Below are 24,013 nucleotides of genomic sequence, written 5' to 3'. Positions count from 1 at the left end.
GAAAGGGGTTAAACAGGGGCGATCAAAGGGTTAACTGTGTTCCTAGCCAGTGTTTTAGTGTACTGTGGAAAGGGCTTTTACTAGGAGAAGACATGGATTCTTGTCCCTGCTTTGCAGAGGCACAGGATCCGTACCTTCCCTCCTGTCAGAGCGGCGATCTGGGTTTGTCTACATAGGCAGACCACCGTTCTGCCCCTCTGCTGGATAATCGGGAGACATCGAGTCCGCGGTACCCGCAGATTAGCTCCCGCTGTGTCTAATCACAGCGGAGTGTGGCTGCCGGGGTCGCACATGCACGCCCATTACCCAGAAGTGTCAGGTACGTGATCCAGCGCAGCAGAGCCAACTTGCCACCTTTATATGTAAATTATACGGTCGGCAAGTGGTTAAAGCAGGACTACATTTTCCTGTGCTAGAAGCCCAGAAACAATGCAGACGGTACGAATGATGCCTTTAATAAAACTACTTTGGGAACAGTTATTTTTTTTTTTTTCGGTGACGCTAATGAGCACAAAGCCTTTGCTAGCGAGCGATAGTCCAGGTGTTAAATGCTGTCTCAGGTAAACAAATCTGTGGGCTAATGAGGAATGGTTAAACTTGTAGCGGCGGCTGCATTCTGCAGGTCTCCGGAGACGTGCATTTCTTTTATTATTGGAGTTTTTTTTATTGGCGTTTCAATTATTGTAGAAGAAATTGGAGTCTAAAAACAATTCGGAGGGTTTATTAAACACTGATGGAAAAACAAGCAAGCTGCTAAGTTGAACGTGCGTCTAAATCTACCTCTCCACTAAAGTGTGATCTGCATTCAAACTTGGAGATTGACAGACGGTGACGCAATGTGACGCCTCCTCGCTGTCCATTTTACCCCGTTTTTTGCTGACAAATGTGCGGCAACTGCGTGCAGTCCCTGTTCGCCTTCATTTGTCACGAACAGAGAATCTTATTCAGTGTCAGATTCCTGCCAATGTTGTCTTTGTAGATTTTTATTTATTACATTTTTTTTGTTTTGTTTTTTATATCCAGCATCAATTTACATGCAGCACATTCACATAAGTTCCTGCCTTTTAATTTAATACATGCATGCTAGGACCAATTTGGAGAGGTGCCAATTAATCTACCTTTGGAATGTGAGAGAAAACCTAAGTATCCGGAGGAAACCTGTCCAAGCACAAGGAGAGCATACAAACGCCATGCAGATAGTGTCCTAAGCAGGGTTTATACATGCGCAGTTTCGTTTTTGTTTTGATTCATTATTTACATAAATTTCTTTAGTTTAAAATATTTTAATACGTTTTTCGGAATTAGTTTCATTCGTTCCTATTCGAATCAATTAGAATTTTTCCAAATTCAAAATTTTTCGAAATGGAAGGATTTTTTATTTTTTTTTCCCCATTTCCAAAGATAATAAAATTAGAAAAGAAGAGGAAAAGGAATAGAATAGAAAAAAATTGAATAAAATACAAAATCCAATAAAACAAAATGAATATAATATAACCATCTTCTGAATTTCAAACATAAAATAATAGAATTTAAAAAAAACTATAGAATAAAAAAATAACCATTTCCCAAATTTCAAATAGAATCAATTTGAATAGATTAGAATAGAAAATAACAGAATAGTATAGAAAAAAATATATAATAGGATAATAGAAAGAAAATGGTTATAATCGAAAGACTATAAGCATCTTCCTATTCTTTTCTATTCAAATTTTGAATTGATTCTTTTTGAACTTTGGGAAATGGTTATATTCTTTGTTTATATTATTTTTTTTTAGTTCTATTCTTTTCTATTCAAAATTCCATTTTCGGAAGATGGTTATATTTTATTCTTTTTATATTCAAATTGAATTTTGGGAAGTGGTTATTTTTTTCTTGTCTATTCTATTCCATTATAGTCTATTCTATTTTTATTTTATTTTTTTCTATTCTTTTGCTATTAGTTCAAAATGTATTCTATTTGAAGTTCTAATTTCAAAAGATGGGTCTATTCTTTCTATTTTATTCTATTCTTTTTTTTATTCTATTTTATTCTTTTCTATTCTATTTTTTTTTCCATTCCTTTTTTATTTTCTATTTTATTCTCTTTTTGTAAAGTGAAAACTATTTGAAAAGTTTTTGAATATGAAAACCTTTCAAATTTGAAAACTATTTTAAATTGATAAAAAAAAATTATTTTGGATTCATTTAAATTCAGTACTATTGTAATTCAAATAATTCGGATACACTCAAATTTCTCAAAACTGAAAATTAGTCCGAATTTCAATTCGGAACGAAACAAACTGCACATGGTTTGAACCAAAGTGCTAACCACTAAGCCACTGTGCTGCCCATGAGTGGTTCCATCTTCATATCCTTCCCCCCTACAGATTTCTTGCTGAATTTTGCTACACAATGTCTAGAGTTGGGCAGAAGGAGGAAACCAAATAAGTGAAATGGGTATTCCAGTTTAAACATTTTAAAGCTTGGTACTCCACACCCCCCACCCTGCCGTCCCAAGCATCAGAACCCATGAGTACGCTCATGATAAATACAAGCTTCTTTATTCACGAGCCCTTTCTAATTGTAATGGTCACAATTCTGTCTTCATAGTCAGAACTGTAATTATTCACATTTATTACATTTATTTCTTCTGACTCTGTGAGGAGTCTGTGTGTCTAAATTAGTCATACAGCAATTAAATGTGACTCAGTCTGAGGTGCCATGCTTTTAATGAATAAAAGACTGTCATTATTCTTCATCTGTAGCCTTGTGCTTTTGTTCCTACTGAATTCTTCTTTCCATTAAGGGACCTATAAACCTAAAATACGACTTTGTATTATGTAAAAGTGCAATGAAAAGATCTGTATTTGGGGTTGTATTTGCTTTCACTGTAAGAATAAAGAAGAACTTTACTTTTTTTTTTTTTTTTTTTTTTCTCATTTATTTATTTTGTGGAGTGGGAGCAGGCTTTGCTTCTGTCTCTGTCTGAGATCTGGGCCATAATGGAAAGGTCAGTTAAGAGTGCTACCAAATCTGAACTTTGGAAATTATACAAAATCTACCATTGTAATGCCCCCCCCTTGCAGGATTTAAGGTTCACCTGGATGGATATATATATATATATATATATATATATATATATATATATATATATATATATATATATATATAATTTAATTTATTTTTTTTATTTATTTTTTATTATTATTTTTGGAGGTAGAAAACTATATATTTTTTTCTCAGGAGCCTGCAGAGCATTGCACCTACAATTGGTGGATTGTTGGTGCAATGTCGGGCATATTTAAGAACAGTAATTACCCTGAACTACAAAACTTCAGGGATTTATGAACTGGTCTGGTTTTGGTATACACAACATCCCGCAATTTTCTGAAGGTCAATTTAGACACTAAGAAAGGAATATGGTCTACTGAACCATATATTCTACCATTACTTACAGCTCAGGCATGCCATTTCCACCCGATTTAAGTTCAGTTGGGTGACCCAGAGATACTTGCTCAACTTGTAACCTCTCGTCTTTATATGGCTCTTTCATGTCTCAAGTTTCCAATGCTATGTCTCTATTGTGTAGAATTAGATGGTCAGAGGACCTGGAACATGTCTCAAATGAAGAATGGTCCTAAAGTCTCTGTCATCAGCTCAGAAACTTGCTCAGCTTTTTATTATACACTGCACCTATCTTACTCCACAGAAACAACATGCTTGGCAGAAGAGGGACGCCCCTCTTTGCCCAAAATGTAATAGCACACTCCTTCATATGCTATGGATGTGTCCAAACTGACGAGATATTGGATAAAGATGCTTGGATCAATAAACAGTATATGGAATCCTAATCTCACGTTAGACACTAAACTTTTGTCTCGTGGGCTGGTTACATGAGTAGCTCTACACCACACATATACACAGCTATCATTAAAATTGTATTTATTGCTTGGAAACTTCTAGCACAGAAATGGTTCTACAACATCTCCATCCCATGTTGCTGTGAATGCAACATTGCCAAAGTAGAAATTGGTTTAAATACATAGAGATAGTCCAATCAAATTTGAACATATATGGGATGCCTGGCTGGACACCCCTGGTCTAGCTCCTATACAATTTGTCCAAAATAGAATTTTTGGAGGAAGAACCTCCTCCCGTTCAGTGTAATGATGCTACATAAGCAATGTTTTTACTTAATATGGGGTGCCAGTATTACATGGATTTCTTAAGATTTCAAGGAAATGCAAACCATTATACAGAGGATATAAAAAGTCTACATACTCCTGTTAAAATGTCAGGTTACTGTGATGTAAAAAAGGAGAAAAAGATAAACTTTTTCCACCTTTTTTAATATAACCTGTAAACTGTACAACTCAGTTGAAAAACATACTGAAATCTTTTGGAGGAGGTGGGGTGTAAAACTAAAATAGTGTGGTTGCATAAGTGCAAATCCTCTAACTGGGGATGTCGCTGTTTTCGGAATTGGAGGAACTGCAGTCACATAATTCATAATAAAAATATCTTTGCCATTCTGAAGCTTCCCTCCAACCACTTTGCGTATTATTTTATATATACCGTGATGCTGTATTTGCCAAATATGCTGCAGAGATTTAATGGATGGAAAGATGAAAAAATGACTGAAGTTCAGCTTTAACTACCTGACATCCGTGTGAATTCCCGGGAGGCTGTCATATGATGGCCTCCCCTGTGCACGCTCCCTGCATGTGCCCTATGGGGTGCGCGCGGATCGCTCTGTGATCACCGAGTCACTGAAACTCGAGTGATCACCGATCTGAGTAAGGGGCCGGTCCCAGCCCCTTACCATGTGATCAGCTGTCAGCCATTGACGGCTGATCACATGATGTAAACAAAAGCTCAGTGATCGTTTTTTTTTTTTTTTCTCCTCACGCTGACAGAGGAGAAAAAAAAAGCCGATCACCGGCTTATCTTAAAGGGACATCGGTCCCTAAGAGGAAGAGACAATTATGCCTCATTTATACCGACCAACAGTGCCCACAAGTGCCATCTATCAATGCCCACCAGTGGTGCCAATCAGTGCCACCTAGAAGTGCTGCCTATCAGTGTAATCTATCAGTGCCCATCACTGTCACCTATCGGTCCCCATCAGTGCCGCCTCATCAGCATACATCAATGACAGACAAAAATTACCCGTTCTTCGCTCTTTTTTTTAAAAAAAATTTGGGGTACAGTGTTGCATGACCGCGCAATTGTCATTCAAAGTGCGACAGCACTGAAAGCTGAAAATTGGTCTGGATAGGAGGGGGGGTTTGAGTGCCCAGTAAGCAAGTGGTTAAGCAATCACATTCACACTCTTGTTAAATAGTAGTCAGTACACACCTGCCATCATTTTAAAGTGCCTCTGATTAACCCCAAAGTTCAGCTGTTCTAGTAGGTCTTTCCTGAAATTTTCTTAGTCACATCGTACAGCATAAGCCATGGTCCCCAGAGGGCTTCCAGAGCATCAGATATACCATGGAACACAGTGAAGACAGTCATCAAGTGGAGAAAATATGGCACAACAGTGACCTTACCAAGAACTGGATGTCTCTCAAATTGATGAAAAGACGAGAAGAAAACTGGCCAGGAAAGCTGCCAATAGGCCTACAGCAACATTAAAGGAGCTGCAGGAATATCTGGAAAGTACTGGCTGTGTGGTACATGTGACAACAATCTCCCGTATTCTTCATATGTCTGGGCTATGGGGTAGAGTGGCAAGACGTAAGCCTTTTCTTACAAAGAAAAACACCCAAGTCTGGCTAAATTTTGCAAAAACCTATCTGAAGTCTCCCAAAAGCATGTGGGGAAATGTGTTCTGGTCTGATCAATTCAAGGTTGAACTTTTTAGCCTTAATTTTCCAAAAGATATGTTTGGCACAAAAACAACACTGCACATCATCAAAAGAACACCATACCCACCATGAAACGTGGTGACAGCATCATGCTTTGGGGCAGTTTTTCTTCATCTGAAATGGGGGCTTTGGTCAAGGTAGAGGGAATTATGAACAGTTCCAAATACCAGTCAATATTGGCACAAAACCTTCAGGCTTCTGCTAGAAAGCTGAACATGAAGAGGAACTTTATCTTTCAACGTCCCAAAGCATACATCCAAATAAACAAAGGAATGGCTTCACCAGAAGATGAAAGTTTTGGAATGGCCCAGCCAGAGCCCAGACCTGAATCCGATTTGAAAATGTGTGACGTGATCAGAAGAGGGCTGTGCACAGGCGATGCCCTCGCAATCTGACAGATTTGGAGTGTTTTTTTTCAAAGAAGAGTGTTCAAATATTGCCAAGTCAAGATCTGCTATGCTGATAGACTCGTACCCAAAGACTGAGTGCTGTAATAACATCATAGAAACTTGACCTTTTAACTGTGTGTGTGTGTGTGTGTGTGTGTATGTACACCTACTTTTTTAAAGTTTACAAGTTTTTTGTTTTTTCTATTTACTTGTTTTTTCTCTTTTACTTGCTTCCCTCTTCTGAATGGTTTTAGGGAATGGAGAGTAAGAATTGGAGCTCATGGTAATTTTGGTAAAAAAAAAATGCAATAAGCGTATATTGATTGGTTTGCATGAATTATAATGTCTACAAAATAGGGGACAGATTTATAGCATTTTTTATTAATAAATACATACATACATATGTGTATGTATGTATGTGTGTATAATAAAAAAAAAATATATATATATATATATATATATATATATATATATATATTATTTTTTTTTTTTTTTTTTTTTATCAAGACTGCGACATATCGGACACTTTTGACACTATTTTGGGACCAGTGAGACTTGTACAGTGATCAGTGCTATAAAAATCCACTGATTACTGTATAAATGTTACTGGAACTAGGGGGTGATCAAGGGGTTAATTGTGTGACCTAAGGAGTGATTGTAACTGGGGGGGGGGGGACTGCCTGAGAGAGGAGACTGATCATTGTTCCTATGCATTAGGAACAACAGATCGCTCTCCTCACCCCTGACAGAACGGAGATCTGTCGCTTTGCATCGACAGATCTCCATTCTTTCCTTCTCAGGGGAAATCGTGAGTAACCGGTGGCCATCGGGGCTGCCGGCCGCACTCACGAGCTCCTACGTCATGCGCCCTATATTCCTTAAAGTGCTTGCCATACAGCTACGGCATTTTGTACAGGAGTGCCATTCTGCCGCCGTTAATTGACGGCGGGTGGTCGGCAAGCGGTTAAACACTTTGCCTTACTTTTGTATGGTCCATCGATCTCTTGTTTTGTTTGTATGGAAAAAAATGTAATAAACTGAATCTGATAATAAATAAAAAAAATAATAATTATAATAAAGAAGTGATCTAAACCAATATGGGATACCACATCGGAAGTAACGCATCAAAGGAAAAGAGGGACATTTAAGGTATCCAATACGGTCTATACAGTAATACTAATTTACTTTTATTAACATAAAAATTATGTTAATAAAAGTAATATTATATGGACTTAAAGTTATATGGACTTTCCAAAAAGTCCATATTGCTCACATTAACAATTCAACATATTGCCTCCTTGGACTGGTGTTATTTTATTGCAAGATGTTGAAGTATAAAGAAAAATCCCTATAGTGAAATCTCTATATAACTCTGCATGGAGCCCAGCGCTCGCCGTTACAGTGAGCGCTCACCATGGTTACACTGGGCTGCGTTCTTTATAATACAGATATGTATGCTAATACATCAGATTAATGTCCCAGCCACACAGGAAAAGAGGGCTCGAGCCGCCTTTTAGGAAAATTACAAATGCTAGAGGAACCATTCCACCATTACGGAAATAGAATATTTGTTATATAAATGATCACGCTCAGTTGGTGTTCTATTAAATTGGTTTGTAATATGGATGAAAGGAATATATTTATTTGTTCTTTTTGTTTTGGTCCCTTGAGCTCTAAGGACGACGGCATGAATTATTCCCTGCACCTACAAGTCTTATATATGCAGATACCAAATGCACGCATCTGTTGTCAGCCTCCAACATTCCCAGAACCCTTTGGGCTCTTGTGTTCGAGCCTAAAAAGACTATCCTATGTAATTTTCCTATTACATACAGTGCCTTGAAACAATATCCTTGCCCCTTGAAAATTTTCCACATTTTGTCATTTTTCAACCAAAAACGTAATTGTGTTTTTATTGGGATTTTATGTGATGGACCAACACAAAGCAGCGCATAATTGTGAAGTGAAAGGGAAATGATAAATTGTTTTCCATTATTTTTTTTTATTTTTTTTTTACAAATATGTGAAAACTGATGTGCATTTGTATTCAGCCCCCCTGTAACATGACAAAATGTGGAAAAAATGTGTGAAAACGGGGAAAAAAGACCTTGATTGTACAATTGATCCCAAGATTTGGTCCCATATATGGTCTAATACCAAATCTTCTTCTACAAATATATTGGCGGTTGAGACATCATATTCTTATGAGATGGTATTTGGTTCCTTCCGGAATAGCCAAATTTACAATAGACAATCCTGGCCTCTGTTCTCGCGGCTGTCCGGATCAAGGTACATACACGCTCATCTGGTGGCAGTGCCCAATTGTGCACATATTTTGGAAAAAGATATTTGCAATAGCCTCAAAATTATTTGAGTGTTCAGTTTTACCAGACCCAATGGTGGCTCTTAATTTAAAACCCCTCTTATTCAGACACAATTTAAACTATTCCTCATTTCTGATAGCCGCAAAACAGACTATAGCTAATGCTTGGGAAAACATCTGCAATGAATATTACAGAAACTAAGCTTGGAATCAATCTTTTATACGTGCTAAAATGGATGCTTTAGATAAAAATCTCTTGACGAAGTTTGACAATACATGGAAACCGTGGATTAAATACTATGTCAGACAACTTTGACAATCGAATACTCTCGTCATGGTGATTGATTCTCTTTCAACAGAATGTTTCTGCAAAATCTGCCTTCGGAGTTCTGCCATCCTCCCCTCTCATTAGCCTTTATTTTCTTTCATTTCCTTTTTATTATTTTCTTTTCCATTGTATATTCAAGAACTATTATCTTTTCAAACTCAGTCTTTTCTTAAAATACAGTATTAGTTCTAAACAAATATTTGAAGTTAAGGTTAAGAGCTTGTGAAATTCAAATCTTTAAATGGATATATTAATACATACTCCGGTTTAGAGAATTTTTTTTTTATAACTCTCTAGTAATAATCATTCTTTTTACACACAAGATTATCCAATATCTAAACATTATACAGAGTATTTATCATTTTCTTTTATTGACCTTGTGAAAACTGAAGTCTATAATCTTTTCTTGCAATGTCAGTACTTCAATATTATTCTCTTATAATTGTCTAAATAATCTGTATTTGTTGATATTCAATGTTTTTTAAAATAAAAACTTTTGAACGAGAAAATGTGTGAAAACACTCTGGCTTTTACACTAAGCCCTTGTACACACGGTCGGAGATTCCGACGGAATGTTTCCTATCGGAGCGTTTTGTCAGATATTCCGACTGTGTGTGGTCTGCATCAGACTGTTTCCGTCGGAATATCCGATGGACGAACTTTTCCAACTTGCCGGTAAAATTTTCCGACAAAATGCTCCTATCGGACATACTCCGCTCATGTGTAGCCTACTCCGACGGACAAAGTGCCACGCATGCTCAGATCAAATTTCTAGACCAAAGCTATTGGCTACTAGCCTGAACGTAGTCCCGTCATAACGAAATAACGTTATGTACAATCGGATTTTCCAACAACTTAGTCCGACTGTGTGCATGCAACATCACTTCCAGACCTCTTCTGGAATGAATCCGTGTGTACAAGGGCTTAGACTGCAGGGGAGCCATTTTGCAGGCACTTCATAGGCGCTGTTTTTAGCCCAAAAGCTCCTGAAAAAATGCCCTAGTGTGAAAGGGGTTTAACTCTTAGATTTTATGAGACGAAGGGAATATTAAAAAAAAAAATAAAAAAAAAAAAAAATAGGCCTAACTTCCACCACGATTTCTAAATATCAGCATCGGCCAGAGAGAAACCCATATCCGTTGACCTCTAGCTACGGCGGCTCACGGGATCGTGCCGACCTGCCACGGAATAATGATGGCATCTGGTCAGCAAGCTGTTAATATTTCAGCCCTGGTGAAGGTAGAGTGTTTAAACCTCTAAAATGAGTTGGCTCTTCTTTTATAATTTAGAAAATAAAGACTCTTTGACCATTGGTGTGCCACTCATACTGCTTCTTACATATTTGGGTTTTGTCATGGTCTGTCACCATCACGGGAAACTTCTATCCTGGTGATCAAAGTGAGGGATCTCCTCATTAGAGACAGACATTAATGCCCATCAGAGATTCTCAGTCTTCCTTTTTAATTGTCTTTAGCACCTGTTAGAAATTTTGCCCATTTCTTTTCTCTGTAACTACAAAGTAAGAATGGAAAAATCTCCCCGCCGGCTGTTGACGCTGCAATAAATAAAATCTGATGGACATATAAATTTGTATTTGGTTTGGAGCTGTGCTTTTAAAGTTGGTCCCCACAATGGATTGCCACTGGCTGGAGCATTTTTAACTACTTCAGCTCTGGAAGAATTTGCCCCCTTAATGACCAGAGCACTCTTTGTGATTCAGCACTGTGTCGATTTAACTGATGCGGTCGTGTGGCACTGTACCTAAACAAAATTGACATCCTTTTTTCGCCACAAATAGAGCTTTCCTTTGGTATTTGATCACCTCGTTTTTTTTCTTTTTTGCACTATAAACAAAACTGCAATTTTGAAAAACCATATTTTATACTTTTTGCTATAATAAATATCCCTAAAAAATTAATTTCTTCCTCCGTGTAGAACGATATGTATTCGTCATATTTTTGTTAATAAAATCGCAATAAGTGTATATTGCTTGGTTTGTGCAAAAGTTATAGCGTCTACAAAATGGGGGGGGGGGGTGGATTTATGGCATTTTTATTAATATATATTTTTTTTTTACTAGTAATGGCGGCGATCTGCAATTTTTATCGGGACTGCAGCATCGCGGCAGACAGATCGGACACCTTTGACACTATTTTGGGACCACTGGCATTTGCACAGCGATCGGAGCTAAAAATAGCCACCGATTTACTATATAAATGTCACTGGCAAGGAAGGGTTAAACACTAGGTGGCAATCAAGGGGTTAACTGTGTTTAACTGTAGGGGGGATGGGCTCACTAGAACATAACGGAGATCACTGCTCCAGATGACAGGGAGCAGTGATCTCTGTCATGTCACTAGGAGGAACAGGGAAATGCCTTGTTTGCATAGCACCCGTTCTGCCTCTGCTCGCCGTGATCACAGGCCACTGGCGGACATCGAGCCCGGGCATCGGGTACGCTTCCACGGGGAGCACACGCCTACTAGCCCACTCTGAAGGAGGGACAAGCGGGTACGCCCATTTGCCCACCTGTGCCATTCTGCCAATGTATAGTTGCATGCGGTGGTCGGGAACTGGTTAAATTTGTATGTAAAATATCAAAAAAAAAAAAAATACCTAAAAGTAAATGTTTACTTTAACAGACAATACTCCATTGTTTTCCTAAAAGGGGACATAAAGTGGAAGTAAACTCCTTAACTATTTTAAAGCCTTATGCTACTAGTCTTTGTAAATAGGAAGGTATGTTATATTTGGTGGTTTTAATAAAAAAATATATATATATATATATATATATATATATATATATATATTTCTTCCTGGTTTTTTGGCCTTGGACAAAATTTTGTCATACATCTAAGGAGTCTTCATGGATATTTTTTCTTTATTCGTCTGGTGGAGGTTTTTTTTTCTGCTCAGCCAGCTGGATGAATGAAAGATTCCTCCATCCACACAAACAAGTTGGATGCAGGAACGCCACCCCCCCCCCCCCCCCCTTCCAACTGGGACATTGTATTCAAATGATCATCTTCTATTGAGCAGGGATGACCAAAAACTGATTGAGATTCATCCTGTTTCTGCTGAATCAGCTGAATTTCGATCTGTCGCTGGCCAACTTTACTCTATATCCACTGGCTTGAACTGTGCAGATCTCTATGCAAATGTATATTATAGCAATTTGTACTGTCTGAGTGGGTAGAGCTTTAATCAAAAAATTTTGGGGACACCTGATCATCACATCTTTGGGTGCTTGATGGACATGCCATTCCATAACCATATACGTGTATATAGAGAGGCCCCCCCGCCCCCACCCTGGTCCCTTTGGGGCCAAAAAAAGCCTCCACTCTCCCAGGAAGGCTTTCCACAAGAAAGTGTGGCTGTGGGAATGTTTGCCCATTAAGCCCAAAGAGCATTTGCGACATGTACAGATCGTGGATGAGAAGACCTGAATTACAGTTGGCATTCTGGTTCATTCTCAAAGCAGAACTTCACTTTAAAAGAGCTATTCTGATCCTCCTCCTCCCCAACATTTTACAGGTCCCAGGAGGCTGTGGGACCATTCATAGAGCGCCAACCAGCTTCCCACAGTCAACAAGGTGGCACCAGGGACCCAAGAAACCGGCAAAGAACAGGCCTGGGTGAGGACTGCGCTGGATCCTTGGATGGGTAAGTGTCTATTAAAAGTAAACTGCTACAGTATTTGTAGCTGCTGATTTAAAAAATGTTCAAAAACGACTAAAGATCCTCTTTAAGGTGTTCAGTAGGGTTGAGGTCAGGGCTCTGTGAAGGCCACTTGAGTTCCTCCACACCAATCGCATCAAACCATCTCTTTATGGAGCTGGCTTTGTACACAGGTACTTTTTTTGGCGTGTGTGTTTATACTATTCATATAACTTTGCGTGGCAATATTGCTTGTAGAATGGTATTTTAATTTTAACCTCATTTTGTAGTTGGCTGTAATTGAATATATAATGTTTGCTCTGCAGTACATGAATTGTGTTTATCTTCTGTGACATTAATACTGCATTATTATGCAGCAGAGACCATTTCTTACGCTTGCAGAGATTGTGTAATGTTTTCATTACAGCTTTCAAGGTCCTCTTCATTGCACACATGACATTTTTTTTATTCATTGGGTCAGATATGAGTTTGGTGCAATAATAGTTTAACGTTGTAATCATACTTTTTATTTCAGATTATGTAATGAAGAAAATCACCTTGGAAAGCTAAAACGGCTAAAAAACACCACAAGTAATAATTTAACACTGCGGGGTGCCTGCCAGCTTACTCCGAATAACAGTGGCTGGGGAACGCCATCCCAGAGCCTCCTAATGGATCAGAGCTGCCTGGAAGCCATTCTGCCTCTTCTAAATAGTGAGACATCTCTACACAGTGGCCACCAGTTCCCAGACATGGATCTGTCTCTGATTTGTGTTTATGATCAGCTAGATGGAACTTCTACATCTGTAAGTAATACTTATTTAATGCTTGTGTATGATTTAATCACAATTGTATGTATTGTGCATGCATCATTTTATATCATAAGGCTCCATGCACACCGGACGTTAAAATAACGTTAAAAAAAGCCGTAGCTTTGCGGTGAGTCTTTCAACTTTTTATTTATTTATTTATTTTTTTTACATTTTTGCAATAGTGTTTATTAGTGGTTTTTAACTTTTTTGATCCATAAAAAAAAAAGTTACTGGTGAGCCATGTTTTTGAGCGTTTGGCCTTTTTGTGGTCAGAAAAACGACTCCTGAACACAATTTTATGGCGTTTAGAAAACAGCCCATAAACTCCACTGCTGATAAACATCCAAAAATATCCATGTGTGCATGGACACATAGGATAACATAGAGGGGAGTTTATGGGCTGTAAAAAAAAAAAAAAAAAAAAGCAAAAACTTCCGTTTATGAGCTTCAGTGTACATGGAGCCTAAAACTCACAAACAAAAATGTAATCTATTGCAGCATGCCAATTACAGTGAGGGTAAATTTGATCCCCTGCTGATTTCGTACGTTTTCCATCTGACAAATGATCAGCCTATAAGTTTAATGGTAGGTTTATTTTAACAGTGAGAGACAAAATAACAAAAATCCAGAAAAACGCATATCAAAAAAGTTATAAATTGATTTGCATTTTAATGAGTGAAATAAGTATTTAATCCCTTCAAAAACATGACTTGGTGGCAAAACACTTGTTGACAATCAGAGGTCAGACGTTTCTTGTAGTTGGCCACAAGGTTTGCACACTCCTCTTTGCAGATTCTCTCCAAGTCATTAAAGCGGGGTTCCACCCTAAAGTGGAACTTCCGCTCATCGGAACCCCCCCCCCCCCCCCCCCCCCCTCCGGTGTCACAGTTGGCACCTTTCAGGGGGGTGCAGATACCTGTCTATGCCCTTGCACGGTCGGAAATTCCGACGGAAAATGTCCGATCGGACCGTGTTGTCAGATAATACGACCGTGTATGGGCTCCATCAGACTTTTTCCGTCAATGTCCGACCAATAAAGTTTGAGAGCTGAATATAAAATTTTCCAACAACATGCTCCGATAGGACTTCGTTTGTAGAGAATTCCGATCGGACAAAGTGCCACGCATGCTCAGATCAAATTACAAGACCAAAGCTATTGGCTACTAGCCTGAATGTAGTCCTGTTGTAACGTACAGACGTCATCACGTTCCGAACGGTCGGATTTTCTAGTTTGTCCGACCGTGTGTATGCAACACAAGTTTCGGACAAAATCCGTCGGGGAAAAAAATCCGTCGGGTTTTTGTTGTCGGAATGTCCGACCATGTGTACAAGGGCTAAGACAGGTATTTGCACCCACTTACGGGCATAGACTCCCACGGGAGTCTATGCTTCTTCCTGTCCCGATGCACTGTCTGCTGGGACACACACGGGTCCCAGAGACAGCGCAGACCATTCCTATTGCGCTGCACGACTCACACATGCGCAGTAGGGAACCGGGAAGTGAAGCCGCAACGCTTCACTTCCTGTTTCCCTCACCCAGAATGGCGGCGGCAGCAGCCGAGAGCCGATCGATCGGCCTCGGCTGCCAACACCGCTGGACCCTGGGACAGGTGAGTGTCCATTTATTATTATTATTATTATTATTCAGGATTTATATAGCGCCAACAAATCAATACAGGAGGGATCAGGATACAAATCAATACAGGAGGGATCAGGAAAGGATCAATTAAAAGTCAGCAGCTGTAGTATTTATAGCTGCTGGCTTTTTTTTTCCCAGTGAAATCCCTCTTTAAGGTTTTCTAGACTGACGTTTTGGTTTCGAACCTTCAGCTCCCGCCAAATATTTTCTATGGGATTAAGTTCCGGAGACTGGCTAGGCCGCTACAGGAACTTAATGTGCTTCTTCTTGAGCCACTCCTTTGTTGCCTTGGCCATGTGTTTTGGGTAATTGTCATGCTAGACTATCCATCCACAACATAGTTTCAATGCCCTGGACGAGCAAAGGAGATTCTCGCCCAAGATTTGACAGTACATGGCCCCTGTCAATCGTATTTTTGATGCGGGAAATTGCCCTGTCCCCTTAGCAGAAAAAACACTAAAAGAATAATGTTTCCACTTCAATGTTTGACAGTGCGGATGCTGTTCTTGGGGTCATGGGCAGCATTCCTCCTCCAAACACGGTGAGTTGAGTTGATGCCAAAGAGCTTGATTTTGGTCTCATCTGACCACAACACTTTCACCCAGTTCTCCTCTGAATCATTCAGATGTTCATTAGCAAATTTCCAATGGGCCTGTACATGTGCTTTCTTGAGCAGGGGGATCTTGCGGACGCTGCAGGATTTGAGTCCTTTGCGGTGTAGTGTTACCAATTGTTTTCTTGGTGACTATGGTCTCAGCTACCTTGATATCATTGACAAGATTCTCCTGTGTAGTTATGGGCTGATTCCTCACCGTTCTCATGATCACTGAAACTCCACAAGTTGAGGTCTTGCATGGTGCGCCAGATCGAGGGAGATTGACAGTTTGTGTTTCTTAAATTTGCGAATAATCGCACCAACTGTTGTCACCCTCTCGCAAAGCTGCTTGATGATGGTCTTGTAGACTGTTCCAGCCTTGTGTAGGTCTACAATCTTGTTCCTGACATCCTTGGACAGAGGTTTGGTCTTGGCCATGATGGAGTGATTGGAATCTGATTGATTTCTTCTTTGGACAGGTGTCTTTTTATACAGGTAACAAGCTGATATTAGGAGCACTCCCTTTTACTCCCCGGTTTACCTGTATAGAAGACACCTAGGAGTCAGAAATCTTGCTGATTAATAGGGGATCAAATACTTATTTCACTCATTAAAATGCAAATCAATTTATAACTTTTTTTTTTTTAATGGGTTTTTATGGATATTGTTCTTGTTCTGTCTCTCTGTTAAAATAAACCTACCATTAAAATAATAGACTGATTATTTGTTTGTCAGTGGGCAAACGTACAAAATCAGGGGATCAAATACTTTTTTCCCTCACTGTAGATGTGGTAGCTGAATTTTTCTAGGCTTTCATTTCTTCAATCATATTTTCTTTAATCTCTACTCGGGCGAGGTTATACTTGAGGAGTCACAGTCCTGTGTTATTAGTGTGGCATTAAGAGGCCACTTTGGCTCTTATTGATGTGGCGCACACTACATTGAGACTGGCTCACCCTACTATCTCCATCCTGGGTCTCGTTGGAGAATCCACATCTTCTGGCCTATATCCTGAAATCTTAGGAAATGTGTTTCCTTCTATGTCACAAGATCATCTCCTCGGTGGGTCACCTGATGTAGATCCAGTTAGATGCCGGTGTGCCTCAATCATCAAGGAGGAATAGGAGATCTTTCTGCGACAAGAGAGTGAGTTGGGATTCTGAATTGGGCAGAATTTCACATTCTACTCCTGTTTACTGTGTTTAGATCACAATTGTCACCTTTATAAAAGGAAGTGCCTGAACAAAGACCTTAGGATCAGCACATATTTTTAATGAACGTTACATACAGGTGCATCTCAAAAATTTAGAAATTTTGAAAAATTAGAATATCATCATTTATTTCAGTAATTCAATTCAAAAAGTGAAATGCGTATATTATATAGATTCATTACACAAAGAGTGATATATTTCAAGTATTTTTCTTTTAATTTTGATTATGGCTTACAGCTAGTGATAACCCAAAATTCAGTATCTCAGAAAATTAAAATATTGTGAAAAAGTTCAAAATGGTAGACTCATGGTGTCCCACTCTAATCAGCTAATTAACTCAAAATACCTGTAAAGGTTTCCTGAGCCTTTAATTGGTCTCACAGTCTGGTTCAGTAGGTTATGCAACAATGGGGAAGACTGATAACTTGACAGTTGTCCAGAAGACAGTCATTGACACCCTCCACAAGGAGGGTAAGTCACATAAGGTCACTGCTAAAGAAGCTGGCTGTTCAGAGTACTGTATCCAAGCATATTAATGGAAGGTTGAGTGGAAGAAAAAAAGTGGGATAGAAAAAGGTGCACAAGCAACAGGGATAACCACAGCCTTGAGAGTTTTTTGAGGCAAAGGCCATTCAAGAATTTGGGGGAGATTCACAAGGAGTGGACTATGGTGTCAATGCTTCAAGATCCACCAAACACAGATGTATCTAGGAAATGGGCTACAACTGTCACATTCCTTGTGTCAAGCCACTCTTAAACCAAAGACAACGTTAGAAGCATTTTACCTGGGCTTAGGAGAAAAAGGACTGGACTGTTTCTCAGTGGTCCAAAGTCCTCTTTTCGGATGAAAGTAAATTTTTGCATTTCATTTGAAAATCAAGGTCCCCAAGTCTGGAGGAAGAGTGGAGAGGCACAGGTTGCATGAGGTCCAGTGTGAAGTTTCCACAGTCCTTGATGACTTGGAGCCACGTCATCTGCTGGGGTTGGTCCACTGTGTTTTTATTAAGTCCAAAGTCAGTGCAAACCTCTACCAGGAAATTCTGGAGCACTTCATGCTTCCCTCTGCTAAGCAGCTTTATGGAGATGCTGATTTTATTTTCCAGCAGGACTTGGCACCTGCTTACACTGCCAAAAGTACCAGTAGCTGGTTTAATTATCATGGTATCTTTGTGCTTGATTAGCCAGCAAACTTGCCTGACCTAAACCCAATAGAGAATCTGTGGAATATTGTCAAGAGGCAGATAAGAGACACCAGACCCAACAATGCAGGTGAGCTGACAGCCGCTATCAAAGCAACCTGGGCTTCCATTACACCTCAGCTGTGCCAGCAGCTGACCTTCATTCCACACCACATTGATGCAGTAATTCATGCAAAGGGAGCCCCGACAAAGTATTGAGTGCATGCTATACTGTACATGGACATACTTTTCAGTAAGCCAACATTTCTGTAGTAAAATCTTTTTTTTCTTTTATTGGTCTTCTGTAATCTAATTTTCTGAGATACAGAATCTTGAATTTTCACTAGCTATAAGCCATAATCATCAAAATTAAGAGAGAAATGCTTGAAATATATCACTCTGTGTGTAATGCATCTATATAATATATAATTTTCACTTTTTCAATTGAATGACTATTGAATTGATGATATTCAAATTTTTTTAGATGTACCTGTATTTGCCATCCTAACCACTTGCCATGCTTAGGCCGTTTTTTAAAACGTCCAGATCTCATGAGCTTGGTATAATCTTTTTTTATTTTAATTTTTATTTTATTTTTTTAGCCAGTGTCTGGCTGTTCAGTAAAACAGATCCATGTGTTTCTACAGTCACAATCGTGAAAAGAGATGTTCCCCATACTCTGTGCTTGATTAGCTGCAATGGAGGGCGGGGGAGACATTGACCCTTGGGGATTGATTCACTAAAACTGGAGGGCACAAAATGGTGCAGCTGTGCATGGTAGCCAATCCGCTTCTAACTTCAGCTTGTTCAATTAACCTTTAACAAAAATATTGAAGCTAATTGGTTTCTGTGCAGATTTTGTACTCCTCGTGCCTTTTGGTCAGTAGGAGGAGAAAAGACCCTTATTTTTGGTGTCAGTGGGAGCAATAGTGCCCCATTGTTGGTGCTAGTAAGAGCAAAAGCCCTTTTATTGTTGGTGTCGGTGGGAGGAACGGTGCCCCACCGTTGGTGTCAGTGGGAGGGATAGTGCCTCATTAATGGTGTGGGAGGGATAGTGCCTCATTAATGGTGTGGGAGGGATAGTGCCTCATTAATGGTGTGGGAGGGATAGTGCCTTATATCGGTGCCCCAAGGGTCAACTAAAGGGAAGCAAAGGGCTGCATCTGGCCCTTGGGCCACAGTTAGGAGACCATTGTTCACAATGGTTGTCATCCGAGGACAATATAGCCCCATAGTATTGAGACCTGGCTGTGACCGGTGAACTAGCACTTACTGCAATATCTTGTTCCATTGTAGTGTGACCGAGAAGAATCCTTCCTAGCGGCAGCAGAAAGATTCCTGCTGGAGGAGAACAGAAGAGCTCAGGACTTTGAAAGGATTCTGAATTCTCACATTGAGGAACTGCAGAGACAGTCAGAGGACACTCTGACCAAATACACATCACACGGATACAGCACATGTATTGCAGCTTCCTGAGCAAAGCAAGAAAAGAATACTTGTTTGTAATTTTATATTAGAAAACTATTGTAGATCCACAAGTACATGCCTACAGACCTAAGCTTTGTTTAATGCATACATTCAAGCAGTTTTATAGACACTGTAATTCTCCAAATTGTGGTCTGCACTCAACGTTTTATGAAAACATTAAAAAAATTAATTTATGATGTAATGTTTCTAGATAATGTTACAAAGCTATCAATGTTCAAAGTGAAATAACTGTGTATATATAATATATGACACATTTCTACTCCGAGAACTACAAAGCCTGCCTTTACTGAAGACCTTCTGAAAATGCTTGTTGTCTGACTTCCTCTTGACATCCTATACTTTGAGTCACTTGCCTAGAGGAAGCAATGCAAAGTCAGAGTCTTCTGATTTGTATTGTTACCCCAGGCCTGTGACACAAAGCAATGAAGTTAATAAATCAGTATGACCAGGAACAATCATTTGCAGAAGGGCCATGGCAGCCTTACTTTCTTAGTATTATTTTTCAATAAAAGATTTCATACAGGTAATGCCGCCATAGGTGGTGCATGATGGATTGAGTCACTTGTTGGACTTTTGGGGCTCTTTAACTTGCAAAATTTGGAATATTGCTGCATTCCTTGGAATCTTTATTGAAGCATTACCTGCTTCAGCCCCAGAAGATTTTACCCTCTTCCTGACCAGGGCACTTTATTGCGTTTCGGCACTGTGTCTCTTTAACTGACAATTGCGCCGGCGTGCGACGTTGTACCAAGACAAAATTGATGTCCCCCCCACCCACCCACAAATGGAGATTTCTTTTGGTGGTGTTTGATCACCCCTGCGATTTAAATTTTTTGCGCTATAAACAAAGCTTACATTTTGGAGAAAAAAATGCAATATTTTTTACTTTTTGCTATAATATCCCCCCAAAAATATATATATAAAAAAATATTTTTTTCTCAGTTTAGGCCGATATGTATTCTACATATATTTGTTAAAAAATCGCAATAAGCATATATTGATCAGTTTGCACAAAAGTTATAGAGTCTACAAAATAGGGGATAGTTTTATGGCATTTTTATTATACCTTTTTATTTATTTTTTTATTTTTTGTAGTAATGGTGGCCATCTGCCATTTTTATCGTCACTGCGACATTATGGAGGACACTTTTTTTTTTTTTTTGGCATCATTGTCATTTATACAGCGATCATTGCTATAAAAATGCCCTGATTACTGTGTAAATAACACTGGTGGGGAAGGAGTTAACCACTAGGGGGTGATGAAGGGGTTAAGTGTGTCCTAGGGAGTTATTCTAATTGTGGGGGGGATGGGCTTCAACTCACATGACAGAGAGCAGTGTTCTCTGTAGTGACACAAGGCAGAACGGGGAAATGCCTTGTTTACATAGGCACTTCCCTGTTCTGAGGCTCTGTGACACGATCGCCGGGAGATTGGCAGACAAAGTCCGCTAGTCCTGAGGGCACGGTCACACTGTATGCGGCAGGCATGCGCGCTCCATCACCGCCTCTTAAAGGGGATGCAACAGGTATGCCCACTGCTGCCATTGTGCCGGTGTGCAGCGGTTGGCAAGTGGTTAAAATTGCATCACATCACAGGTATGATGGGAACAAGAAAGGTAACTCGTTTCCCGCAAAAGTCATCGCTTACTCTTAGCGCTGACTTTAGCACAAAACGCGTTACCTTTCTTGCTCCTGTCATACCTGTGCTGTGATTTTAATGCTTCAATAAAGATACCACGGAGTGCAGCACCCTGGGTTCCCTGAGTCTCACAGACGAGCTGTGCAGCACCCTGGGTTCCAGGTAACAACATGTGAGAGTCAATCACTCGCCTAACGTTTTGGCTTTTAGGGCTCTTGTTGACAGGCATCCTTTTTCTAAAGCTGCGTTTAAAGCGGAGGTCCACCCTAAAGTGGACCTTCCGCTCATTGGAATCCTCCCCCCCTCCGGCGCCACAATTGGCACCTTTCAGGGGGAGGGGGGTGCAGGTACCTGTACAGTACAGGTATCTGCACCCACTTCCTGGATAGCTCTCTGCGGAAAGGGGTGTAGATTACGCCCCTTTCCGAAAGTCCCCCGCTGCCTGCTGGGAAACGCACAGATCCCAGAGGCAGCGGGTCTATCCTCATTGCGCAGCGCGACTCGCGCATACGCAGTAGGGAACCGGGAAATGAAGCCGAAAGGCTCCACTTCCTGATTCCCATACCCAAGATGGCGGCGGCAGCACCCGAGAGACGATCGAGAGATCGGCTTCGGGTGCCGACATCGCGGGCGCGCTGGACAGGTAAGTGTCACTATTTTAAAAGTCAGCAGCTGCAGTATTTGTGGCTGCTGGCTTTAAAAAAAAAAAAAAAAACGTGCAAAAGAATAGCAAATGCAGCATTTGACATAAGAAGACTGACTGGCATGCACCTCAAACACACCTCAGTAGGCCAGGCTGCCATGTATATTTAATTGATGTCATTGCCATTTTTTGACAACCTGTGTTGACCAGTGCAGGATAACAATGCCCATCAACATGCGCTCTTACAGTTTACAGTGTATGATGAGGACTCCAGCATAAAGATCACACTATACTTCCTAATATGTCCCCCCCCCCCCCCCCCCAATATCCTCTTGTATGAAGGACCAGGCCTATTTCTGACATTTGTTGTTTACATGTTAAAATCACAATTTTTTGCTAGAAAATTACTTGGACATTATCCAAACATTATATATATATATATATATATATATATATATATATATATATATATTTATTTTTGTTAGCAGAGACCCTAGAGAATAATATGGAGATTGTTGCAATACTTTGTCACACTGTATTTGCGCAGCAATTGTTTGGGGAAAAAATACACTTTTTTTTAAAGTTAGCCCAATTTTTTTGTATGTATATATGTATGTGTGTATATCCTTTTTTATTTTTTAGCAAAGACCATAGAAAATAAAATGGCGATCGTTGCAATATTTTTTTTTATGTCACAATTTTTTTGTAAGAAATACACTTTTATGAAATGGGAGGGGGGGACACCAAAAGAGTAAAGTTGGCCCAATATTTTTGTATGAAAGCTGATGTTACGTCGAGTAAATAGATACCTAACATGTCATGCTTTAAAATTGCGCACACTCGTGGAATAGTGAGACACAACGGTACTTAAAAAATCTCCATAGGCAACGCTTTAAACATTGTTACAGGTTACCTGATTTGCGTTAGAGGAGCTCTAGTGCTAGAAATATTGTTCTCGCGCTAACGATCTTACATCCCTTGTAATAGAAATAAGCAGGGCCTCTTTAGTGCGAGATCTGGGGTCAAAACTATATTTACACTTAAAAGCAAAAAAATAGAAAAGTAATTTTGCCTTTTAAGAGATGATAAAAAAAAAAAAGTATAGGTGTGTCCTGACACTGCTCATCTCCCATCTCTTAAGCTGACTATACACCATACAATTTACAATCCTTTAGATTTACCTTCAACTGTGTAGTACAAGGGCCTGCCTGATTACACACAAACTGAAAGGGTTCAGATTTGACCTCATATTATATGGTTTTGGTAAATCTAAAGGAAATCTATAGAAGAAAATTGTATAATGTATGGCCAGCCTTAGTAACTCATTGGATCCTACAAAGCTTTAGCAGAATACCCAATACAGCCTCTCTAGAGCTGAGATCTCAGTGTCTCCATATCTGAGCAGAAAATGTTGTTCCCTGAATTTTAATTACTATTATATACATTTCATATTTTGTGTTGGATTTTAAAACATTCTACAAGTATTATCTTTAATGTGTCTCTACTTGATGTATGTAAACCTAACATTGAAGTTTTCTTGTTTGCTTCATTTTATCCTGCGCAGATGACCCTGTCGCCAACTCATTTGCAGATAAAAATCTTAGAAAAATCAAGTATTTTAGGTGGTTACTTGTCGTTTTTCTTTTCCATAAATCATTTTTTTTATTCATGTGAACTTGCTACAGTATTTGACTGCTCCCAGGAAAGGTACATTCCTGGAGATATGCCAAGTCCCAGCCCTTTCCTCTTCTTCTAAGACTAATAACTCCGTGCTGGACCAGCTCCTCCACCTCGCTGTTTGTGTGGGAGGAGCTAAGTTAAATACTATAGGGCAGGGGAAGGCACTCCAGCTGGGGTGAAACTACAAATCCCATCATGCCTCTGGCTTTGGGAGTTGTGCCTGCGGCTGTCTTGCAATGACTCATGGGATTTTTATTTTCACCACAGCTGGAGTGCCAAGGTTACCTACCAGTGGTGGCAGTAATGCTGAGGGGCTGGCCCTCTTATCTACATGTGGGGCGCCAGAGGCATGGATTCCAATGGTGCTTTTTTTTTTTTTTTTTTTTTTTTTTTTTTTTTAAAGAAGCATGTGATTAGAGCCAGAAGCTCGAATAGGCTTCAAAAAAGGTTGTGTGACAATAGCGAATTAATATGCACTATTATCATCCTGATTCTCCTCGCGGCCAATCAGGAAGTGGGTCCTAAGATCTGTCACCTGATTGGCCGAGAGGAGAAGCGATCCTATTGACCGCTAAGGAGGGA

At 39.6% G+C, this 24,013-nt stretch overlaps 1 protein-coding gene across 1 annotated transcript in view; it reads left to right on the top strand.

Moving 5' to 3' along the window:
• Positions 1-23,364, top strand: part of DEUP1 (deuterosome assembly protein 1) — a 94,508-nt gene extending 71,144 nt beyond the window's left edge. The window contains exons 12-13 of the mRNA XM_077484989.1: positions 13,082-13,352; positions 19,278-23,364. Coding sequence (XP_077341115.1) covers positions 13,082-13,352; positions 19,278-19,457 — 451 coding nt within the window. The 3' untranslated portion in view covers positions 19,458-23,364. The remainder of the gene's footprint in view (positions 1-13,081; positions 13,353-19,277) is intronic.
• Positions 23,365-24,013: the final 649 nt, after the last annotated feature.

Source organism: Lithobates pipiens, unplaced genomic scaffold (assembly GCF_037356315.1).
Source record: "Lithobates pipiens isolate NorthernLeopardFrog02 unplaced genomic scaffold, aLitPip1_a1.2 Scaffold_17, whole genome shotgun sequence".
NCBI lineage: Eukaryota > Metazoa > Chordata > Amphibia > Anura > Ranidae > Lithobates > Lithobates pipiens.
The sequence above is the reverse complement of the archived record's forward strand: the minus strand, read 5'-3'. Positions and strand labels throughout refer to the sequence as shown.